At 42.7% G+C, this 22,502-nt stretch overlaps 1 protein-coding gene across 7 annotated transcripts in view; it reads right to left on the bottom strand.

The window, feature by feature from the left end:
* Positions 1 to 22,502, bottom strand: part of TRIM2 (tripartite motif containing 2) — a 111,102-nt gene that overhangs the window by 79,502 nt on the left and 9,098 nt on the right. For 3 of the 7 annotated variants that reach the window (XM_032774646.2, XM_032774657.2, XM_032774648.2), the window contains exon 1: positions 5,898 to 6,069. The exons of 2 other annotated variants lie outside the window; for them this stretch is intronic. Coding sequence is in view for 1 of the 5 variants with exons in the window: in XM_075066333.1 (XP_074922434.1) it covers positions 5,898 to 5,927 (30 nt within the window). In the remaining 4 variants the exon portion in view is untranslated. Of the gene's footprint in view, positions 1 to 5,897; positions 6,070 to 22,502 lie in introns of those variants that run through there. 2 more of the 7 variants (XM_075066332.1, XM_075066333.1) reach the window with 2 other exon arrangements.

The raw sequence follows: 22,502 nt of genomic DNA, 5'->3' as shown, positions 1-22,502 counted from the left end.
GGGTCCCGGAGCGAGTGAAGGACCCACCACAGAATTGCTGCCGAAGACCCGGAGCACAGAAGGACCCCCCGCTGCTGAACTGCCGCCAAGGGTAGCAAAACACTGCCCCCCCCAAATCCTAGCACCCTAGGCGACCGCCTAGGTCACCTAAATGGAAGCGCCGGCCCTGGGGGGCATGCCAGAGCACAGCCAGATAGGAGGGAGAGAAGCCATAGCAGCCAATGTTGTAGAGGTTCTGGCAGCCTTGGGGAGGCTGCTGTAAGTGTGAGCAGTCTCATGCTGTTCCAATTTATGCCAGAGGCCATGTGAGCCAAGAATTCAGACAGTGCAAAGATGACATAACACCGCTTTTGCTCTCCCCCTACAGCCTGCTGCATCTCTCCAGAGTTTAGCTGTGTGAATAGCCAATTTTTCAGTTTCATGGCTAAACTTAAAAAAAAGAAAAGAAAAAATTGTTTTGGGTCAACCCAAAACAAAAGATTTTCAAATTTTTCGGTGATATGAGAAAGTTTTTTAAAAAAAAAAAAAAGTGTTGGGTTGGACAAAATGTCATTTCATTTGATGTTTTTTACCTTTTTAAAAATAAAATTGAAACAAAATTCAAAATGTCATTGAGTAATTTAAATTTTTCTGATCCCCCCCCTAAACAATTCAGCAAATTTGACACAAATTTGCAAAATGTTTTTGTTGATCAGAATCTGCTTCCGGGGGTGCGGGGGGGGAGGGATGGGAGTTTTGTTCAAAAACTTTTGCCCGGCAAACAATTTCAGATCAGGCCCAGAGTGAATGCCAATTTGAGACTCTCTCTTCTGTTTTTGTGGCCAGCATAATTGGCTGTCAATTAAAGGAGGGTCACTTACTCTTGCTGTATCAGTGCCAGCTGAGCACTACACACAGTGCTTTTTAAAAAAGAAAAAGAAAAAGAAAAGAAAAGATCATATGCTTAGGATGCCTTTAGGTTTTTTTATAATGGCAAAGATACATCCCATCTGATCAGCAGCAGCATCCATTCCCAGTATAGTTTAGTAATTCCTATGTTCCTATGTCTGCTGTGTTGTTTCCATTTAGGAACCAAGAACATAGATCCAGAAAAGAAAAGTAATTTTGGACAATCCTAAGGCTGAAAAAAGCAGATTCAGGTCAACTAAAACATTTTAGACAAAGGCTTTCAAAACTTTACTGAACCTGAGTGAAAGCTCATGTTAGTTCCAAGTCAATTTGGCTTTCCTTGGTTCTAATGTTCAGCACTATGAACTAGGGCTGGGTGGACAACGGCCATCTTTCCAGTCACTGCACTACCAATATTTAACTCCTTACTTGCTAATGTGCCTTTTGATAGTGTGGTTGGATTATAAAAGGGCCTAAGCATATTCTGTTCCTGACATCCTGTGCAATATAGCTGCACATTTCCTTTGCTCAGCAATGGCTAGTTGTGTATTGGGACTGAACTTGCATCCTTTCCACACCTTTAAATCCCAGTGTGAAAGCAGGATTCAGGTCACTGACAAAAAAATACTAGTGAGAGAAACAGTATGGCCTGCAGAAATGAGCAGATGGGTGAGAATCAGGAACTCTGTCACTGACTTGCAGTCACTTTACCAGTCTCTCTCAGATTCCCCCATCTGCAAAATGTTCAGTTCTTACAGGGAGACATGAAGCTTGATTAGTTAATGCTTGCACAGTTGTAAAGCAGTTGTAAAATACAATGTCAACACAAACTATTATTTTAGGACTAGCCTCCTCTTTCCACCCCAGGCAAACAACTGGAAGAAGTTCCCATGAGTGCAAACCTCATCTCCTCTATCCCAGAACCTCCATTAAAAAAATTTCTTCATGCTTTGTTTCTCTAGTTACTTTGCTGCATCGCACAAAGAAAGAAGATAGGTGAGTGCTGATGTGTCCAGGATGAAATTTGGGGAAATCCTCGACTGTCACTTTTTTAGTGCACAATTTCTTTTGGGTACTCAAAGTTCTCTGGGTCTCTCATTAAGTCAATTTTCCAGTTATCCTTGGTCATTTTGATGAGACCCTTTGATACCTGGGCAGGTCAGGTATTTCACTCCCAACCCAGCTCAGATTTTAAATTTAACTGAAAAAGGATAAAAGTGTCTTGTTTAAAAATCTGAACCATCAACAATTGCACCACATGTGTTAAGGGGCTGGTCCTGCAAGGTGATGAGCACCCTCAAATCCCTGCTTTCACTGCACATTGAGAGAGCACAGCATGCCACCAGTTCTAGATCCAACGAATCAAATTAAAAATTGCCTCCTGTTCTTCACAAGAATATCATTTTCCAAGATTACTGCAAATGGCTTCTAAGCCTGGGAGCTGGTCTGACATTCATTTTGTCAAGAGCTGGCCAGGGGGAAATGTATTAGATCAGACTCAGCTTTACAGACTACGTATTCAGGCATTGGTAAGGATATTTAGAGGGCAGCAGTTAAATAGTCGGAGTTACCATTAACCCCAAATTAATACTTTCTATTAATTTTGAGTTATTCACAATACAGAAAAAGCTGCTACCTTGCAAATGTACTTAAAGGCAAACACAGAACCAGAAGAAGAGAGGTCTGTGGCAGACAAAGCCGTTGGAGGCAGGAGAGTTTGATTCTACTTTCAGCTCTGCTGCAGACTTCTCTGCAGCTCATTTTCCCATTTTGTAGAATGGACTGATAACAGTTATAGGCTTTATAGGGTATTTGAAGGCTCAGTTCATTAATATTTGTTAGACACTTTGTTTTCACAGAGTGTCTGTCATCTAAGGATAATATGTGGTACACCATGGTCAGCTCTTTCTATGGTGGATGTTGGTGCAATGCTCTGATTTATCAATCTCTTTGAATATATCTGGAAAATTGTCTCCCTGTAAGGGAGAGAGACAAAGAAATCCATTTTAATCTGCTGTCTCTTTAGACTGAGGTAAATTAAACAAGTACAATCAGCTCCTATTGAGCAAGCCATGTTGTGCTGCACTCCAGATACACACAGCATTTCTTTCCATAGTCAGACACAATACAATGAGCTTATATATTATTAGGAATAAGAAAGACAATGGGGTCCGGTCCGGGTGCTTTGACTTATCCACAACAACAAAAATCCATTTTCATATTTGTATCAAGCCTGGTATTCAAGCTGCAATATCTAAGCACTGCTTATATGGAATCACATCAAAACCTATGCCGTACAATAGCTGGCCTGACATAGAAACACCATATTTCTGTAGTTAGCATTGGTTTGCCTATTATAATGGCTCATTCCATGTACCTGAGTTAATATTTGCTTTAGCATTTCAACAATAAAACCTAGTTTCTTGAAAGTCAGATCACATCCAGCTAAAACATACTAAATGAGATGGTAGCCCACAATTTGACAATTTTTATTTTAAACAAGGGTTTATATTTAATTGAATGAATAGTAATTTAGCCACTATTTTACAGAGACATTGAAGCTTAGATGACCCTGCACAACCCAAGCTCCTTGCATTGAATAATCTTAAATGCTACATGGAGGAGTACAAAGAACCTGAGCTAAAGGTGTCAGGCCTGATTCTGAGGTATGGTCAAGCTGTCATGGCACAGAATCCAAGTAGTATGGCAAAGATGGCTATATGCTGATGCTACAGTCCCTAGAGAGTCTCCCACATTAGGTGACTTTTCAGCTGGCTAGTTAGGAAAGCTTTACTGCAGGCCATACTAGTGAGAACTGGACCCCCAGCCTTCCTTGAGAATGTCCTTGCAGGGCCGGCTCCAGGCCCCAGCGCACCAAGAGCGTACTTGGGGCGGCATGCTGCGGGGGGCACTCTGCCGGTTGCTGGGAGGGCAGCAGGCGGCTCCGGTGGACCTCCCGCAGGCGTCCCTGCGGAGAGTCCGCTGCTCCTGCGGCTCCAGTGGACCTTCCACAGGCACGCCTGCGGGACGTCCACCAGAGCCGCGGGACCGGCGAGCTGCAGAGTCCCCCTGCGGCGTGCCGCCGTGCTTGGGATGGCAAAATGGCTAGAGCTGGCCCTGCGTCCTTGTACTGGTTGGTTTGTGATTCAAACTTCATAATCATTTAAATCAAACAAAGTAAAAGTACTTCTGATCTCTGGCTTAAAAAATGTTTAGTTTTAAATATGGTGAACATATTAATTTACAATAAGAGTCTTTCTTGCCTGGAAACCTTTTACCCAAAACCTGAACTGATCTTTGTTCTGCAGATCTCTGCACTTCCAGTTTCAAAGTGGTGACTGAAAGAGGAAAAGCTAAAAGGCAGCAGGAAAGGCTATCCTGGAAGTATTAAGTGCTGTCAGTGTGACATATGGAATATTTCCAGCCAGTCCAGATAAAGGAAGCACTAAAAATATTGCAGGAATCTGCTCTCCTGAGGTTTCCAGCCCACTGCAGATCTGAAGAGTTTGTCATTTGGATAAGTAGCCAAACATGTGGGTGTTTCTCTTAACCAAACCCAACCTCTGAGGTTCACTCATCATCACTTCAAATTCTGCTATCTGATGGGATTTTGCAAAAAAAAGAGAGAGACTAGTCTAGTGAACTAAATACCAGACAGAGAGCCAGTCTAAGTTGTAATACTTGCTTTTTCAATGACTTGCTGTGTGGCCTTGGAAAGTCATTTAGCACCACTGGGTATCTTTACACATAGGTGCTGGAACTAGGGCTGCGGGGTTGTTGCTGCACCCCCTGGCTTGAAGTGGTTTCCATCTTATACAGGATTTACTGTTTGGTTCATTGGCTCTTAGCACTCCCACTGTACAAATCATTCCAGCACTCCTGTGTCTACAGAGCATTTTGGAGGGAGTAGGAGTAAACTTCTGAGACACAGGCTAGTGCACTTCACCTAGTGCTCCAAAAAAACAACTGTATAGGCAACACTTTGAGTTATGGCTCAGGCTGTAGCTTGGTTCAGAACCCCTCCATGCCAAGCCACAACTTCAAAGCTTTATCTATGCACCTATTTTTAGAGCGTTAGCCCAAGCTCTGTTAGCCCAAGTCTGTCTACCCAGGCTGGAAGCTTGCTTCTGCTCACACCAAAATGTTGTGTAGACGTATACCCATTGTGTCTCAGTTTTCTACATTTACATATGGGTTCAAGCCAGAAACTTAAATCCAGATGCAGGCTCATCTAAAGTTCAGAGAGTGTTGGTCTGTACTCGTCTCTAAAGGGATGAGAATATTTACCTCACAAGCATTTTTTAGGAATAACTAGTTAATCTTTTCAGAACATTTTAAAAATGTAAAGAACTGGCTAAGCGCTAAGGATTATTTTTTAGCATATTGAAAACCAGAAAAGATACACTTGGGGATCCAGAAGGCTAAACCCATCCCCACTCTGAGGTCTCCAGGTTCATGGAACTGCGCACATTTCGTAACAGCAGGCAGCAAAGAATGTTAAAATTGCTGACCCTGGATCCTTTTTTTAGTTAGTAGGAATATATCTTAGAATACAACACCTTTCAGCACTTAATTTTACAGTATCTTATATCCAACTCTTTCACACTTGTCTGAAGTCCTGTATTTATGACTACAAAAACTGCCACAATATTGTAAATTTGTGATAGAGAACTAGATGCTTGATAACTTAAGCCCCATCTAGTTTAAACACTGATACCCCCCCCCAAAAAAACACCACCACCACCACACACACCACAAAACAAGTTTAAATAGCTTGTCTCCCATTAACTTCATCCTGTTATCTCCCTGTTTTATCCAAGAAGATCTCATTCTCAAATTAACTAGACTGTTCTTTGAATACAAAGCAGCTGTTCTTTCTCTTTATACAGAAGGAAATAATTTATTTTAACTGCACATCTGAACTGCAATTTCTTACTAGTTCTGCTAAATGAGGATTATCCATAGCCCCATGATAAAACCTATAATGACACAGTTAGAAGCCTACTTACTAGCGTTCCATAATGTCCATTCAGGAGCATCAGAGGCTGAAATACAGTCTCTGTGATCAGGAGATTCAGTTTCCTGCAGCATTCAGACAATTGGTCCCATTATGGTCATCAGGCGGCTGAGTTAAAGGGTGGCCTTGCAAAAACATAAACAGCTTGTCAGCACAAGCCAAAGAGGCAGGACTGCAGTATCAGGGGACAATGTGAGCCAATGATTAGCCTCTATAGGTTCTGTTTGTTTAAGATATTGTGTTTCATTCTTAAGAAGGGGAAAGTAGGGGAGTAAGAGGAGCTGACTAGGAAGAAACAATGAGTGCTGTGCTGTTTATAACTAACCAGGAAAAGGCTTAGAGCAGAAGGGGTGGGGGGGAATCAATAAGTCATTTCAGGAAAAACACATTTACTTCACTTACATACAATCATTTTTAGAAATCTCACAGGCATCTGCATTGCATTTAGCCTGGTCCTGCTTTTAGATCAATAAAAAACACTAGGAGCACAGCTGTGGCCCATGTTCACTGTAGAAAATTTTTTTCTCTTGCCCACACTCTTACAGATGTTTCCAGAGAAAAGAATTGACAAAATTCACGGTGATCTTCCTCCTCTCACCTCTTCCCAGCACACTCTCCTTCTGTCATCTTCTTTCCCCTGACAGGGATTTCTCACTTGCTGTCTAACACCCCACACTGCCCTCTTGGCCCTATCCATTCCCCTAACCTTCCTCAGCGTCACTCTAATCTCTTTCCTCTCCCTTGTCCTCAATACCAGTAGGGTGACCAGATAGCAAGTGTGAAAAATCAGGACAGGGTGGGGGGTAATAGGAGCCCCTATTTTAAAAAGCCCCAAATATTGGTATAGTCCCTATAAAATTCAGACATCTCGTCACCCTAAATACCAAGCCCTTTTGGTCCTTTATTCATGCTACCACCTTGGTCTCATCAAGTCTCTAACGACCTCTTCCTAGCTAAATCTCAAGTTCTATACTCCAGCCTCACACAAAACCAGCAGAACATCACTTCTTAAAAATCGAGTGCTCCGTCGGCTTTCACCTGGTTCTCCTCTTACCTTTCTGATTAATTGAGCCTTCAACATCTCGTCCAGAGTGTCTGCCACTCTCCATGGTTGTGCCACAGGCTATGGTCTTAGTTACCCTCCTATTCTTTGTCTAGGTGGTATGCAACTTCTAACACTTGTGTGTCAAATGACTTAGTTATGCCCTTCCACTCCTCACCTTTCTCCTTCCATCCAATCACATATTTTAGACTGTTATTTGAATATCTCCTCCCAGATGTCTTGTTAATGTAATTTAACCTAGCCCCATCTGATCTCCTGATCTTTCCTTCAAATTCCTTGTTCAAGGTCAGATTAGGTAATCCACTGCCCTATTCATACCATGATACAGGGTCCCTTGAGGCTCTACCTTCAGGACCCTCTGCCAGAGCCATGGCCCACCACTCCCTTCCCAAGAGGGCCTTCTCCCCTCAGTCTCACAGCAGGCCCTTCTGAATCTCAGGAACAATAAGGATAGCATTAGGAGTCCCCTTTCCCACCTGGACAGTTGGGGTGGCAGCAGGGTCCCCCAGCATTTACTCCAGCAGCCAGGCATATTTGCTTAGGTGCGGAAGTGGAGTCCTCCACAAAGGTGAGTGCTAGCCTGAAACAATAGTTCTGAGCGGTGTGAACTACCCTATCTTTCTCAGTGAGGTGTTAATGCTATCTGGCACACATCACTACGTCAGATAAGCTTGAGTCACATTTTCATTTTCCTTCACAATCAGGGGGGATAGAATCTTTTTTTTTTTTTTTTAAATGAACACTGGGATTCTGGTGCAATCACATGACTCAGCAGCTGGGTCCTAAAACATGGGCCTATAGTGCCTATACCCTAATCCAGCTCTGTCCTCTCCACTACCTCTGTGCTCTGTTATTTTTGTCATCATCATCATCATCATCATTTCACCAGGCCCACACAACCAAGCTGTGATAAAATCTTACTGCGTCTTCCTCATAACAGTTCTACAACTCATCCTTTCTTTTCTGTCCAGTCAGCTAACATCATCATCTACACCCTCATCATCTCTAGTTTTGGTTATTTCAGCTTCCTTTGCTCTGGCCTCCCTAATGCACATATTGTTCCTATCCCATCCTTAGAAAAGCTACTACTAAGATTATCTTTGCTCATCATTCTGACCACATCACCCTCCTTGTTGGAATCCCTCCGCCCATAACAAGCTCAAGATTTTTGTTGTAACCTTCAAAGCCCTTCACAACTTTGTCCTTCCCATTTATCCCCTCTACTTCTTGCATTGTCCCCAACCTTTCCACTCCTTCAAAAGTGTTGGTCTTGAATGTTGCATACTTGTTTACTCCTCCCATAAACTTTTTCATTTCACCCTGCCTCTTGTGAATGAAATGCCCTCCTAGACCAGATCTAGAAGACACAGATAGCTCAGTGGTTTGAGCATTAGTCTGCTCAACCCAGTGGTGTGAGTTCAATCCTTGAGGGGGCCATTTAGGGAACTGGGGCAAAAATCTCTCTGGGGTTTGGTCCTTCTTTGAGCAGTGGGTTGGACTACATGATTTCCTGAGCTCCTTTCCAGCCCTGATTTTCTATGATTCCTTCAAATCTATTTGCATGAGCCACTTCTGCCACAATACTTACAAGAAATTGGTCATAGCTGAATTGGGAAGGGGCAGTGGAGGGAGGTGGATGAGGGACAGTTGTAGAAATTGATATTTATTTATGGAATTACAAAGCAATACAAAAAATTATACCTATATACAATTGTTCCATACATAACTATTTTATGTATTTGCTTATCTCCCTCTCATTCATTCGGCATACGTTGCTTCTTCTTTTCTACTATTAGATATTAGGGGTAGGGACTGGCAACAAATATCCTCGATGGATTTGTATAAGGTGCACAAACACTGTACCTGAGTTTGTGGCAGACCTGTGAATAGCTATGAAAAGACAATCTGTAGCTAACTCATCTCTGATTTCCATGGCAATTTCTTTAAGATGCTAATGCAGTGTAGCCACAAATAAAGAAACACAGGAGAGTGCAAGACTGAGCTGATTGAGTGGACTATGCTGAAAAGGCTCGCGCTTCAGGAAAATTCATTCTCAGTAGAATCCATTGGTGTTGAAGGAAGTTATGCTAAGGATGAATTTGGCTCCTTGTCCTTAGGGCCTTGTCTACCTGAGGAAATTTGTTACTGGTGCTACCAACAGTGTAAGTTCAAGTGTGGACTGGGTGCTTGTGTTTTTACTGGCTAAGCCTCTGCTGAGTCCCCTGGAAGATATCACTCTTTAAACACGTGATCCGAAAGCTATTGACCCCATGGCAGCAACCACTAGTGCAAACGTTTAAATCTGAGCTTTTTTTTTTGTTTAAATATTTTCTCACTTGAGATTGGCTTTTTGATTAAATGGACATTTTTGAAAGAAAAAAACTGTCATAAAAATTGTTTAATTTCTCAATAAAAAAAGAAAATATTTTGGTTTTCTGCAACTGAAACCAAAAAATATTTGGTTAAAAGCCTAAAAACCTCATTCTACACCCCTTATTGGCCTTCAGGTTTAATCTAGTTTCATCTATGTTCCTTACCCCTTCCCAGACCTCAGAACATGCAGTTTAACTCTACTCCCTCCTTAGTCTTCACCCCGGAACCAGAGTCTCCCTTTTCTGTTTCCAGGCCTCAATCCAGCCTGCCTCACTATTCCCCTGTGCCCTCTTCTCAGACTGCAACCCCACTTCAGTATCATTTCCCTGGTATTCTCAGACCTCAACCCAATCCAGACCCCACCTCAGTTTAAATCTCAGTTTAAATCCTCATGATTTAAATCTCGCCTGTTTCCCCATGAATAGCTGTCATGCATATAACTCAGTACTCTTCTTTTCAGGTTGCCCATGCTGAACAAAGCACGGTTTGTAGTTTAACATTTTATTGGCATGCTTTCAATTGTAAAGTGGGTCACAAGTTACTTCTTTACAACTAAAGAACTCAGGGGTAGGGGATGGTGGCAGGGGGCAGACTCCAGAAGTGAAGTGATTTGATTATTTTTATTTTGTAGAAGAAAACAAAGGCATATGGCAGAAACTGAAAAGGAGATCACATGCAGATTCAGTGCCCTGAAATATAGGATCACAATCAATGAAAAACTGGGCTGAGTCTCAGTTCAGATCATATGTATTTTGAACATTGAACCTTTGGACCATTTCCTAATTCAAGAGAGAACTACCTATTATGAAAATATTTAACCCCCTTATGATACCTCCCAAAGTACAGCTAGTGCCAAGTAAGACTTTAGGGATGTGCCTGTATCTTCTGAAGCTTCATATGAAAAAAGAAAACGTTCCACCATTCCCTTTCATTTAGCAAATTATTTTTTGCCACAACCTCCTCTTTAGGCATCCAAGCATGGATGTATTATAGCTATATACATCTGTTACTCCTGAGGGAATTCTGCACCTAAATATTCCGCACACAATAATTTTAAAATTCTGTATATTTTATTTGTCAAAATTACACAACATAATCACACCATATTTAATTATTTGTTGACAAGTATTTTGAAATAAATTACCAAAATAAATGAAAATGGTATGGTTATATTGTTAATGTTTCTGTATTATTTTGACCATTAAAATAGGCAGAAGTTTGCAGAATTTTAATTTTTTGGTGCAGAATTCCCTCAAGAGTACTAGGGTTCTGTGTAGTGCAATCTGGGTGTGGGTAGCTTGGTGTAGGGTCTGGGTGTGGGGGAATGATTCTGAAGGGGAGTGCAAATTAGGGCTCAGTGAGTTGGGTTGGGGGAGTGGGGCTTGGTGGGGGAGCAGGGTGTAGCTGGTTGGGGCTCAGTGGGATGAGGGTCTGCATGTGGGGGGGCCCTGATGCAGGGGGTGAGGCTCAGCAGGCTAGCGGTTTGGGGGGCACAGTGGAGGGGGTTCTGGGTGTCGGAGGGCTCCTGATGCAGAGAGAGCTCCGGGTGCATGGGTAGAGGGAAGGGTCACTGTACAGGGCGTTGCTCCCCCTGTCCGCCCAAACCCTGTGCATCCTGACTCCCCCCTGCACCCAACCCCCCGCTGAGCCTCTACCCCACCCCTGTACCCAGACACCCCCCCCCTCCCCCTGGCAATGCAGAGCTTCCTCCAGCAAGGGAAAGTTTGTGGGGCTTGATCTGACCCAGCCCCAGCTGCTCAGTGCAGGGAAGGGGAGCTCCATTTCCATCCTCCTCCCCTCTCCCCCAGCTGGGACTAACGACCCTTAGGGCTTTATCAGCAAAACACTGTAGTCAGTATGCTCTAAGGCCCCCCTAGTCTGTTATCAAAGAAGGGGAAAAAAGTGCTAGTTACCTAGCATGTGGACACATGTAAATAATTAAACATTTTAACTGGAATCACCTGGCTATAACAAAGAACAATCATTTACTTAAATATGAACACAGCTATCCTAGTGTGCCAGGCAAACCCCTATTTTAAAAGCTGTGTAAGGAATGGAAGAAAAATAGGTTTAATGTCAGACATGAAACAACAATATGGAGATTTCCACAAATTAGGGCCCCACCTACACTACAGTTGTAGCTAAGTAACAGAATTCAGTCAAAAGGTAATTGTCTTTTGACCAAACTGTGTTCCTAAGGTCAGAATAAAGCTTTGGCCTATACAGGGTCTAAATCCACTTATTGTGACCTGGCAAGGTCTATCTGTACTACAACTTTTCACCATGTTGTATCAGATTATAGTTGCAGCACAGATAAGTTTTAAAAACCAGGGTTGAAAATACTCTCACAGTAATTTATCAAATAATTGAATACATAAAGAACCTGAAAATTGGAGATCAGGCCATATCAGCAGACTGAGCAGCCAAAGGTCTGTTAGTTCTTATAACAGGCAATGACACAAAGAATTAGTGGATCAGTGAAGAATCACGGAACTGTTCTGTCATAAATTCCTACCCTCGTCTACTAAACCCAATAATAATGACCAAACTAATGCAGACTGATAAGACTTTATGTTCTACTAACACTGTCTCATTTATACGAAAAACTAAATAATTTTTTTAAATTCCTTAAACATTTTTGAAAGTTACTAGTAATAGTTGCAATTTTTTAGGTGCATTTTAAACAAGTTCTCCATTAAACACATTTGTCAAAGATTGTAAGTTTAATGTTGCAGTTACTAGTTGTGAAAATACAATATGTTCCCACAAGAAAACATTTAACTGCTGTACATCTATATTTTAAAAATGAAATACAAAAGGACAAGAATGGAAATAAAAAGCATGGTATTTAATTTTGCTTTTAATCTGAGGGCAATTGTAATTCAATTTATTAGTTTTTAAACTGAAAATTAAGATGCCTAGATGGCTTTTTTGCAAATTTTATCACTGGGTTACATTTAATGTGTTTTTAAATATTGCCTAGCCTGAAAAGTCTTAAGCAAATTGATTTATTTATTTTTGCCAGATCAAAGCAAACCTTTAAAAAATGCAAAAGTGTGAGCTGTATGTCTATATTAGTAGAGATCATCTGGGCATATGCAGGAGGAGAAAGGTTGAAATAAAATTTCAGTTATAATCTGACTCTAAATGCTTTACGATTTTGCTTGTATTTTCAGTAACACCAGTTATAGTCAGTCTCACTTACACTGCTTTTTTAACACACACACACACACACACACACACACACACACACACACACGTTAGATTCCCCCCTGAACCCCCAAACATTCTGGAAGAGACTCATTGTCTCTTCACAACTAATAGGCTCTCTATGCAGATCCTGCCTCTTTTGCTGGCTCTCTAACCAACTCACTTTAAACAATCACATATTAGCTTCTGAGCCTCTTGTCTGGAGCATGCTCAGTCATTCTTCCTGGCCTGTGTACTCACCATCCCTACCTTATGAATATACTGTAACCTACAGACTTCACTTCTGCTTGTGTATGTGGCATATACTCAGGCCTTGGCTACACTTGAGAGTTACAGCGCTGGTGGTGGCTTTAGAGAGCTGTAACTCACTCCCTGTCCACACTGGCAAGGCACATACAAAGCTGTATCTCCCTGGCTACAGCGCTGGTTGTACTCCACCTCGACGAGAGGAATAAAGAGAATAGCGCTGGTGCTGCAGTGCTGGGGTACCAGTGTAAACAGGGAATAATCTTACTACGCTGTAACTGACCTCCAGAAGCTTCCCATAATGCTTTTAAGTAAAGATTACACTCTGTTTTGTTGTGATGCCTCTGTTTGTTTTGTTGTAAACTCCGGGCTCCTGAAGCTGTTCATCAAAAAAACAAATATAGCTACTGTTTGCTGTGAATGAGCTCCCTTTGGAATGCCCTCAGCTAGTGTTTGCTTGAAGAGAGGGGGCTTGAGGAGAGAAGCAGCACAGCGTGCAGGAGGGAGGGACGGAGGGGTCCGTTTTGGGGAGGCTGCTTATCTGGTGTTTTCAGTGAGTGAGAGAGGGGTGGGGGAGGGGGTCAGAACTTGCAGTTGCTGATAGAGTGTCGGCTCCAAAAATCCACTCTCTCTCCCCCACGCTTCCTGTCACACTCCACCCCACCCCTTTTGAAAAGCACGTTCCAGCCACTTGAACGCTGGGATAGCTGCCCAAAATGCACCTCTCCCAATGCCGCTGCAGATGCTGCGAATGTGGCCACGACTGCGTGCTGGTAGCTGTCAGTGTGGCCAGACTGCTGCGCTTTCCCTATTCAGCTGTACGAAGACAGGTTTAACTCCCAACGCTGTACAGCTGCAAGTGTAGCCATACCCTCAGTTGTAAAGCAGAACCACGTTTGACCTCTTTCCAGTTGTCTACCTGTTAGGTAAACAGCATGCCATCAGAATTCCTATTTGTTTGTTTGTGTGTTTCTCTGGGCTCATCTACACTTACTGCACTGCTGTAGCACTTAGTAAAGACATTACTTAGACAGGTCCTCCACCTCCCTGAGAGGCAATAGCTATGTCGACAGGAGAAGCCCTCTCGCTGACAAAGTGCTGTCTACACCAGAAGTTAGGTCAGTATAAGTGTGTCACACCCTTAAATGATGTAGTTATATCAACATAAGCTGGGTGCCTAAACCAAGCTTCAATTGCTTATGAACATGAATACTCATCTCTGAAATGTAATATGTTTTTTAAAAATAAATAAATACATAAAAGAGGCTTCTTACTCTGGTCTCTGAATTAATTACTCTTCTTTTAAATGCTGTTTGACTCCAGCTGTAAATGAAAGGTACAGAGAGTTCAGGCCAAGAGACAGTCTAATGGTGTTTGACTAAGTAAGAGCTTCTGCTCTGGAAATTACCATGGTAATGAGAGCTGCTTGAATTAATTTAATAGTTTTTATGCTATATTTCTTGGTCACAGATAGGAGATGTAAAAGATACCAGACAGTACAAGTCAACCAGGATGGAAGCTTGATTTGCACTCAGCCCTTTGGCACTTTTATATAGGATGGTGCCTAAGGGAGAGCATATTTGATCTGCTGGTGTTACACAGGAGGAAAAAGCTTAGATTAATGGACTGAAGAAGAGAGAGTCATGGATCTGCACAAAGCATAATTTAAAACCACACAAATGAGTGAATCTCAACAATTCAGAGTAACAGGAGACAGACAACTAATGCCTTAGCAAGCAAATTTCTCAGGAAAATACTAGGTATTACATTAAATGAATTTATAAAAAGTGCCAAGATTTGTCAGAAAGCAACTTCTTATCTCTAAAGTTATTCTGAAAAGAAGATGGAAATATCTGGGACATGTGTTAAGAAGGATGGCAGAGCATCTGCCACAGCTGCTGTCCCTTTGAGTGTGGAGAAACATGTAAATGGGGCCAACTGAAAGAATCCCTCTTTCAAACAGTACTTAGAGAAGTAAAACATAATGAGACTTAGCAACATAGGGGACATGCAAAGAGGAGCCCAGGATAGGCAGGAACATTGGAGCTTTGTTTGTGTCCTAAACAACATTTGAAGGCATGAGAGGGATTCAGTTTCAACACTAATTAACATGGGATCCTGTTGAAACTTTTCTGAGAGAAAATATTCCACATCAATATCAGTGAAATTTATTTTAAAAAAACAAACAAAGTAAAAATAATTTTTAAAAGAGTAAGAAAATTAAAATATGGAATTTGAAAATATATTAAGTAAATTTTTATTCAATTTTTTTGAAACAAAACATTTTAATTGATCCAGAGTGAATTATTTTTGAAAATTTCATTTTGTGAGAAATTTCAAAATTCAACATTTCATTCTAATTCAGAGTGAATTTTGTTGAAATTGTGGAATTTCCCACAAAATGGCAATTAGAGCTTTATTGGGAACTGGAATTAATATTCAGATTTCTTCTGAAACATCTTTAAGAGCTAGGCTTAGGAAGCTCTTTTCAGAACACAACAATTTTATTGAACCCACTAACTTGAAGATATCATAGAAATGTAGGGCTGGAAGGAATCTTGAGAAGTCATCAAACAGGAGGGGAGCAGGAGGACTAGTTGGGGAAGGAGACTGGGACGGGGAACGTGTGTGGTGGGACGAAGGCAGTGGCAAGGTGTGATGGAACATACCCCATCCCACTAAAAGCAAGCCTAACAAGCATCTCCGTATTCAGGCCATGCCAATTAGGCACATCTTCAGAGCATGCTCTACCTGGAGAAGGAGAGCTTAAAAAGGTGAAGCTGATCACAAAGCACCGGGAGTGGTTTTCCCAAGAAGAGAGGCTGCTAGAGAGTCCAGCCACCAGGGAAGCCCAGCCTGAGACTCCCTCCCCAACTTGTTTAGGGCAGACAGACACTGCAGCCCTGAGAGGGGCTCTGGATGTCTGCTCTCCATCAGTGCCCTGTAGCCGGACCTGAGGAGCAGCACCAGGGACTGAATGTAATAAGACCCATAAAAAACCCTAGGAGTGGACTTTTAACTCCCATGGGGAACAATGAGCTTGCCCAGGAGTGGGGATTCCTGAAGGGGACTCACGGACAAGAGACTGGAAGAGACTACAGCCAAACTCAGGCTGAGTGTCAGTTGACTACAACTGGTGGAGAATGCAGGTGCCTGTTACAAGGCCCTGAGACAGAAACAGGCTCCACACCAGTCCAATGAGAGGAAGCTTCCACCAAGATGGACCCTGAGCACTGGTGTAAATGGGTGGCAGAGTGGCAGCATCAGCAGGCCAACCAGCATCAGCAATTCCAGCAGCAGATGTTACAACAGTGTATGGCCCAGCAGTAGATCCAAGTAGTGCAACAACAGCAGCTGCTGAAGGAGGTTGTGTCCCAGCAGCAATAACTCCAGAGAGACTTCCTGCAACAGTTAAGACCACCATCCCCTGCCCAGGGAGACCCTGCAGGGCCCAATACCAGGGAAAGCTCTGACACCTGTGCCGGTGAAGTTAACTAAGATGGGTCCAGCTGATGCTTGGAGGCATTCCTTGCCATCTTTGAGAGGGTGGCACTGGCCTCTCAGTAACCTCCAGAGCATTGGGCTTTAGTTTCAGCTCTATATCTGATGGGACAGGCACAGCCGACCTACTGTAATCTTGAGCCTGCTTTGGATCAAGGCTACATTTGGTGAAGGCCACTATTTTAGATTTCCTGGCTTTAAGCAAGGAAACATTGGTAGTGCTTTAGAGCAAAGACCTATCCTAAGGGCCATGCCCCCAGGTGCTGGCACAATGATGAAAAGAGCATTGCTGGTGGTAGCTTCATGCAGGGGAGCACTCCAGGGCCCAAGTTACAGAGTTGGTCTTAACAAAGTGGTTTGTATCCATGCTTCCAGGAGGGGGTGCTCCACCATAATTCCGAGTCATTGTTGGATGCAGTGCAGCTGACGGAGAATTTTCTCATAGCCAATCGGTCACTATTGATGGACTATGCACAGCCTCTGCCTATTCATCGGCTAGGACCAATGACAGGACTGGATATCTGTCAGCAGACACTGAACCCCAGGCATGATGAAAAACATGAACAAACCCCATCCCAGCAACCCAAGCTACCCATACAGAGAGGAGAAAACCTCAGCAAGTCTCGGGGCCAAACTTGGATGAAGTATCTGACACAAACAACTAGGGCAGAGCCCTTGAGCTCAGATTTGGGTCCCGTTCATAATTTAAACCTACTCCCTGATGGGGAGGAACCCACAGGAATGAGCTCAGTAACCTGATACTCTGTGGGCAACAGGGGCACATGGGGAAAGAGTGCCCATGGATGGAATGTGAATATGCAGAGATTGGACAGCAGAAGAGAGGGCCCCTGGGACCCCATCCACATTGACTATTCCAGCATGGGTCCAAGGGAAGGATTTACTGGGGCTTGTAGACCTGGGGTGTAGTCAAACTGTGATGCAAGCCCCCAAGCAGGTGAGACAATCCTCATGCTCCTTGTCCCCAGTCTCCTTGCCCATACCATTCCAGTTCCTCTCTTCCAGCTCCAATTCTGATCTGTGTCTTTCCTCTCCCCAGGGCCAATCGGGGTGGAGGAGGGTCATTTGGGTTGGGCCTCAAGCTCAAAAGGGGCCTCAAATGTAGACATGTTAATTTTTTTGGCATTTGAAAAGTTTCACAACTTGTTTTTATGCATATCCCTATGAGGCCAAAAAGTGACTCTCTCTCAGCTTAGAGCTGCAAATAAGAGAAATATTCAAATTACATCTCACTTTTTTTTGGGTGCCTTATTTTGTTTTCATGTGTTGTCATTTTTTAATTTTTATTATGGTTAGGAGCCTGGGCCTCTCTGGACCTCTGAGAGGGCCTGTCCCTCCTAAAACTCCACCACCTGGCCTCTAGGTGCCTCTCACAATCCCCAGTCCCAATGGCTGCCGGCCCCAATCACCTTTCCTCGGCTCCTTGTCCAATTTCAGCGTTACCCACCCTTTGTCCCAGTCTCTGTGCCTGGCCAGTCACTAGTCTCCTGCTGCATCCAGGTTTCTCATCAGATCTACATTTTTCTCTTGTGCAGCTGGCTGACCCTCACCCTGGGATCGGCTGTAGTCTCTTCCAGTCTCTTGGATCCCCTACAAGAATCTCCACTCCTGGGAAAGCTCACTGTTCCCTGGGGGACTTAAGCCCACTCCTGTGGTCCTTTCTGGGTGTAATTACCTTCAGTCCTTGGTGCTGCTCGTCAGATCCAGCTACAGGGGACTGACAGAGAGCAGACATCAAGAGCCCCACTCAGGGCTGCAGTGTCAATCTGCCCTAAACAAGGGAAGGTGGGGAAGGGAAGGGTAGCTACTGCCCTGGGCCAGGCTTCTCTGGCTCCTAGGTCCCTAGCGTCCTCTCCTCATGGGCAAACTTGCCCTTCCTCTCCACATCCCCATGACCAGCTTTGTGTGTGTAATATTCATTATCAACACCTACTCAGATATCATTTTTATATGGCACTCCAGTAACAGAATTCACCAGTATCTGAAGGGGGCTTGCCTCAAAATGTTCTCTCTGAACTTATCTGATTGGGTGGTCTTGTTCTACAGTGAGTATTTGTGCCTATTTAATCTCATCTGCTCCTTCCAATACTGTGGAGAAGAAAATAGCTCTCATGGAAAAGAGCAAGTCTAAAAAGGATGATGGTATCATAGCATAATAAGAATGAGCACAAAGCCAAAATGAAGATAAGTTGATTATAGAAAGCTTCTGATGTTAAGAAGTTAGAGAGCTATAAACATGGAGAAAGGGAGAAATCTATCATATGCTACCTGGTCACACATCAATATGCCGTCTTTAATCTCCAGTTTGCTGGGAAACATTGTACCTTTCTCCCAGACCTGACCAAGCATCTGTCACCTCCAAACTGGATTACTGTAATTCACGGTTATCTGAAGCTGAATGGGAAGATGATTCACATGGTCCAGATGGTACAGAATGTGGCTGCCTACCTTATTCTGCCACAAGTTCATCAGGTCTGTGCTCAAGTCCCTCCACTGAATTGCACTCAGCTTCTGATGCCAGTTTTCAAAGCAATTGAGGGATCAAGCTCCAGATACAGTGACAAGCAAATTTTCATCTATGAAACACCATGACAGCTGTGCTCCTCTGGGACAATGCAGATGACAAAACTCAGGATGAAGCCTTTGAGAGCAGAGAATGAAGCATTCTCTGTTGAGGGGACCCAGCTATGGCAGAGGATATTAGATGAGAACAGAGTCTGACCATCTTCAGGAAACAGTGTAAAACTTTACACTTTGAAAGGCATTAGGTGTAAGGGTAGTTTCTGTCAGGCAATGGCAGTTTTAAGCACCAAATAGGGCTGTATAGAGGCCCAAAACAAGGAGTATCAGCCTACTTCTGTTGCCTCTTGAGCTGGCTCCACTCAGTTTTGGGGCTGTGTTAACATATGTTAGACCCCCCCTGGAGACAAGAGATGGTGGGCAGCTTGTGCCACTGAATCCCCTCGAGTGCGCTCACCAATGGAGCCTGGGTTCAGTGGAAACTAGTGAAACCTAGGGAGTCAATCAGGCCCACTGAATGGAAAAAGACTCCACTGTCACTGTATTTTCCTATGCATAAAACAGTCAGCAACTGTTAGCAGCAACAATTGAGTTATTCAGCATGTATTTTGGAAAACGATGGATGGAGTTTCTTGTACCACCCAGACCCCAGCTCTTTATCAATTCCTCTTTGGTTAAAGTTGGGTTACTGCAGCATCTGTTCTGTGTATGTAACTAAAACTATAATGGAATTATTCTTTTATTTAGCCATTGATTGCCCTGTGTATAGATAGACAGACGCTTCCAAAATACAGACAACAATCTATTGACCCAAAGAACTATATTCCAGTATAACAGAGAGCCCTGTATCTATTCTTAATTTTTATAGCTTAGCATGGTAATAATTTAAAGCAGGGGTAGGGAACCTTTTTTCTATCAGGGGCCACTGACTCATAGAAAAAGAAATCAGTCATGGGCCACACACAGCCCCGCAGGAGGGTGGGGTGGACACGGAAACTCGGGGCTTCCTCCCGCAGCAGGACAAGCCGGTGCTCATGGCTCCATTCCCATGGGAGGGTGGAGAGGCTCGGGGCTTCCCCTAGGCTCTTGGATGGGGCCAGAAATGAAGGGTTCAGGATGTGGAAGGGGGCTTCTAGATGGAGCAAGGGGTTGAGGTATGGGAGGAAGTTAGGGTGCAGGAGGGAGTTCTGACCTGGGGTAGGGGTGCAGGCTCCGGCCAGGCAGTGCTTACCTCAGGTGGCTCTCAGCTGGTGGTGCAGTGGGGCTAAGGCAGTCTCCCTGTCTAGCTCCACACTGCTCCCAGAAGCAGCTGCCATGTCCGCCCCCTAAGCAGAAGGGCTCTTGTGCACCTCTAACTTGTGCCAGGGCTATGTGACTGAACATCAGGAAAAGACAACTGATTCTCTTCAGTCCTCACTCCCCACTATGCCTGAGTTCAGATGGAAGGGAGAATCTGACCCTCAGTGTCTATTTATCCTCCCCTCTTCCAACTTAAAGCATAGCAAAAATGTTCAGAAATTGTTTAAAAAGGGCAGAACTATTTTTAAATGGACATGAGCCAGAAAAGAATGCCATAACCACTCTCTGCCATCCAGTGATAAATTATGGCCTTCCCTGATGTAGAAACAGTGATTTGTGCACTATTTCCTCTGTGTTTACACTTTCTGAGACAGGCTATTTGCAATAATGAATTAGCAGCAATTATTTAATTTTCAGTGTGTGAAGTGTCAAGGTCAGAGCCTAACCAACCCCTCACTAGCATCCCACTAAATACAATGAAAATAATTGCTTCTTTTCTCATCAATAACTATTGATTTCTAAGAGTGCAGGATTTTACATGGGTCCATGCAGTGGTGTTCATAATGAGCACCACACCAAGCTAGCCATGTCACAAGCATGAGTTTGTTACTTGAAAACTGCTCTTTAATGATTAAACAATAAATTAAAATACACTGAAAAAAATTCTTACTTACACATTTTGAAAACTACATCAACCAATCTTCATTTTGGTGGGAAAGGAGAGGGCATTGGCCATCCCACTGTTTGGATCAGTATGTTAGCTTTGGACTATAATAGGGCAAAGTTTCTGCCTTGACAATTTTCAGTATGAAAATTGTTCATATACAAGGACAAAATTTGGCCGATAGTTAATAAACACACATTAGCATGTCTGCTGTTCCTGAGGTTATAAGTTTGGCATTAGCTGATTTAACTCTTTAACCAATTTTCAGGCTCATTGCTCTACCTTTTACTTAGTAATTTCCTAATGCCTAAGAATTTACTAATGACTGAATTTGTCTGTGGGCTAAATATATTGTAACAAATCTATGACTACCTAGGGTTTCACATTTGTCACTAGACTGCACACCACTGGCATTTAGATTTTTCAAGTCAATAGAACTCAAATCCTCCAACTCCTAAAATAGGTCCCCAGAACTAATGAGGAATCACTGTCTGCGGAATAGCACTTACAACACATTCTAGCAGTTCAGATTCAATCCAGTGAGGGGCCTACATACTAGTCACTTAATTAGAATACTTTTTATAGAAAAAGTTCACTAAGTTTTTCAGTATAGAGACTCTCACTTCAGTCTTTAAAAAAACTCTTAAATTAATGGGCAACATTGCGGCCCCACTGAAGTCAATGGCAAAAAACTAACAATCAGGGTAGCTAAACCCTGGAATAACTTACCTAGGGTTCTGGTGAATTCTCCATCACTTAAAGTCTTCTAGTCATGACTGGATAACGTTCTATATGCTATAACTCCAACAAAAGTTATGGGATTGACATAGAAATTACTTAGTGAGGCTTTTTGACCTGTGTTATTAGAGTTGATCGGAACATTTTTATTAAAACAGGTTTTTGTTGGAAAAAGCTCTTTTGATTAAACCATTCTTGGACAAAAGTTTCTCATGAAAGAAAAACATTTAGAAACTTTTTTTTCAATTTTGGGGAAAAAAATAAATGTCCAAGTTTGGTTTCAATTTTTATTTTTTTTTAATCATGTACATATGGTTTTTATTACTTTTGCATTGTTTCATGACATGTCAGCATGATTAGTCTTGACATACCATAATATGACATAATAGTTGAAACAATATAAGTGTCAAACTGTTTCATTACAACAAACAGGATACACTGATCTAGAAAAGAGTGCTAAGTAGCAGCTGCCTTTTATGATTTTAGAAACAAAATAAATTAAAAATAATACAATGTTTCAACTATTATATCATGTTATGACGACATCAGTAGTGCACGTATATTATGCAAGACCACTACTGACGTGTCATGAATAATGTAAAGATAATAAAACTCATATGAAAAACCCCAAATGAAACATCTACATTTCAACCAGCTCTACATGCTATGCAAGAAGTCAGACTAGATAATCAAAATGGTCCCTTCTGGCCTTAAAACGAACAAACAAAAACAAAAAACCACTATGCATCTATGACTTCAGTAGGAGCGGTATTTCACCCAATAAATCTCTCAGTGATGAGAAATCATGTATTAGACTTTTCTTTTACTGCTCCATAGCACTGAATATACTCTCAAGGAAATTCTCAGCCAGGCAAACCATGGAGCTGTATCACCGCATTACAACTTCAGAACATAACTGCTTGGATGACACCTCATTCCCTCCTTGTTCAGTACATTCCACTCCT

This window comes from Chelonoidis abingdonii, chromosome 5 (assembly GCF_003597395.2).
Source record: "Chelonoidis abingdonii isolate Lonesome George chromosome 5, CheloAbing_2.0, whole genome shotgun sequence".
Taxonomy (NCBI): Eukaryota; Metazoa; Chordata; order Testudines; family Testudinidae; genus Chelonoidis; species Chelonoidis abingdonii.
The sequence above is the reverse complement of the archived record's forward strand: the minus strand, read 5'-3'. Positions and strand labels throughout refer to the sequence as shown.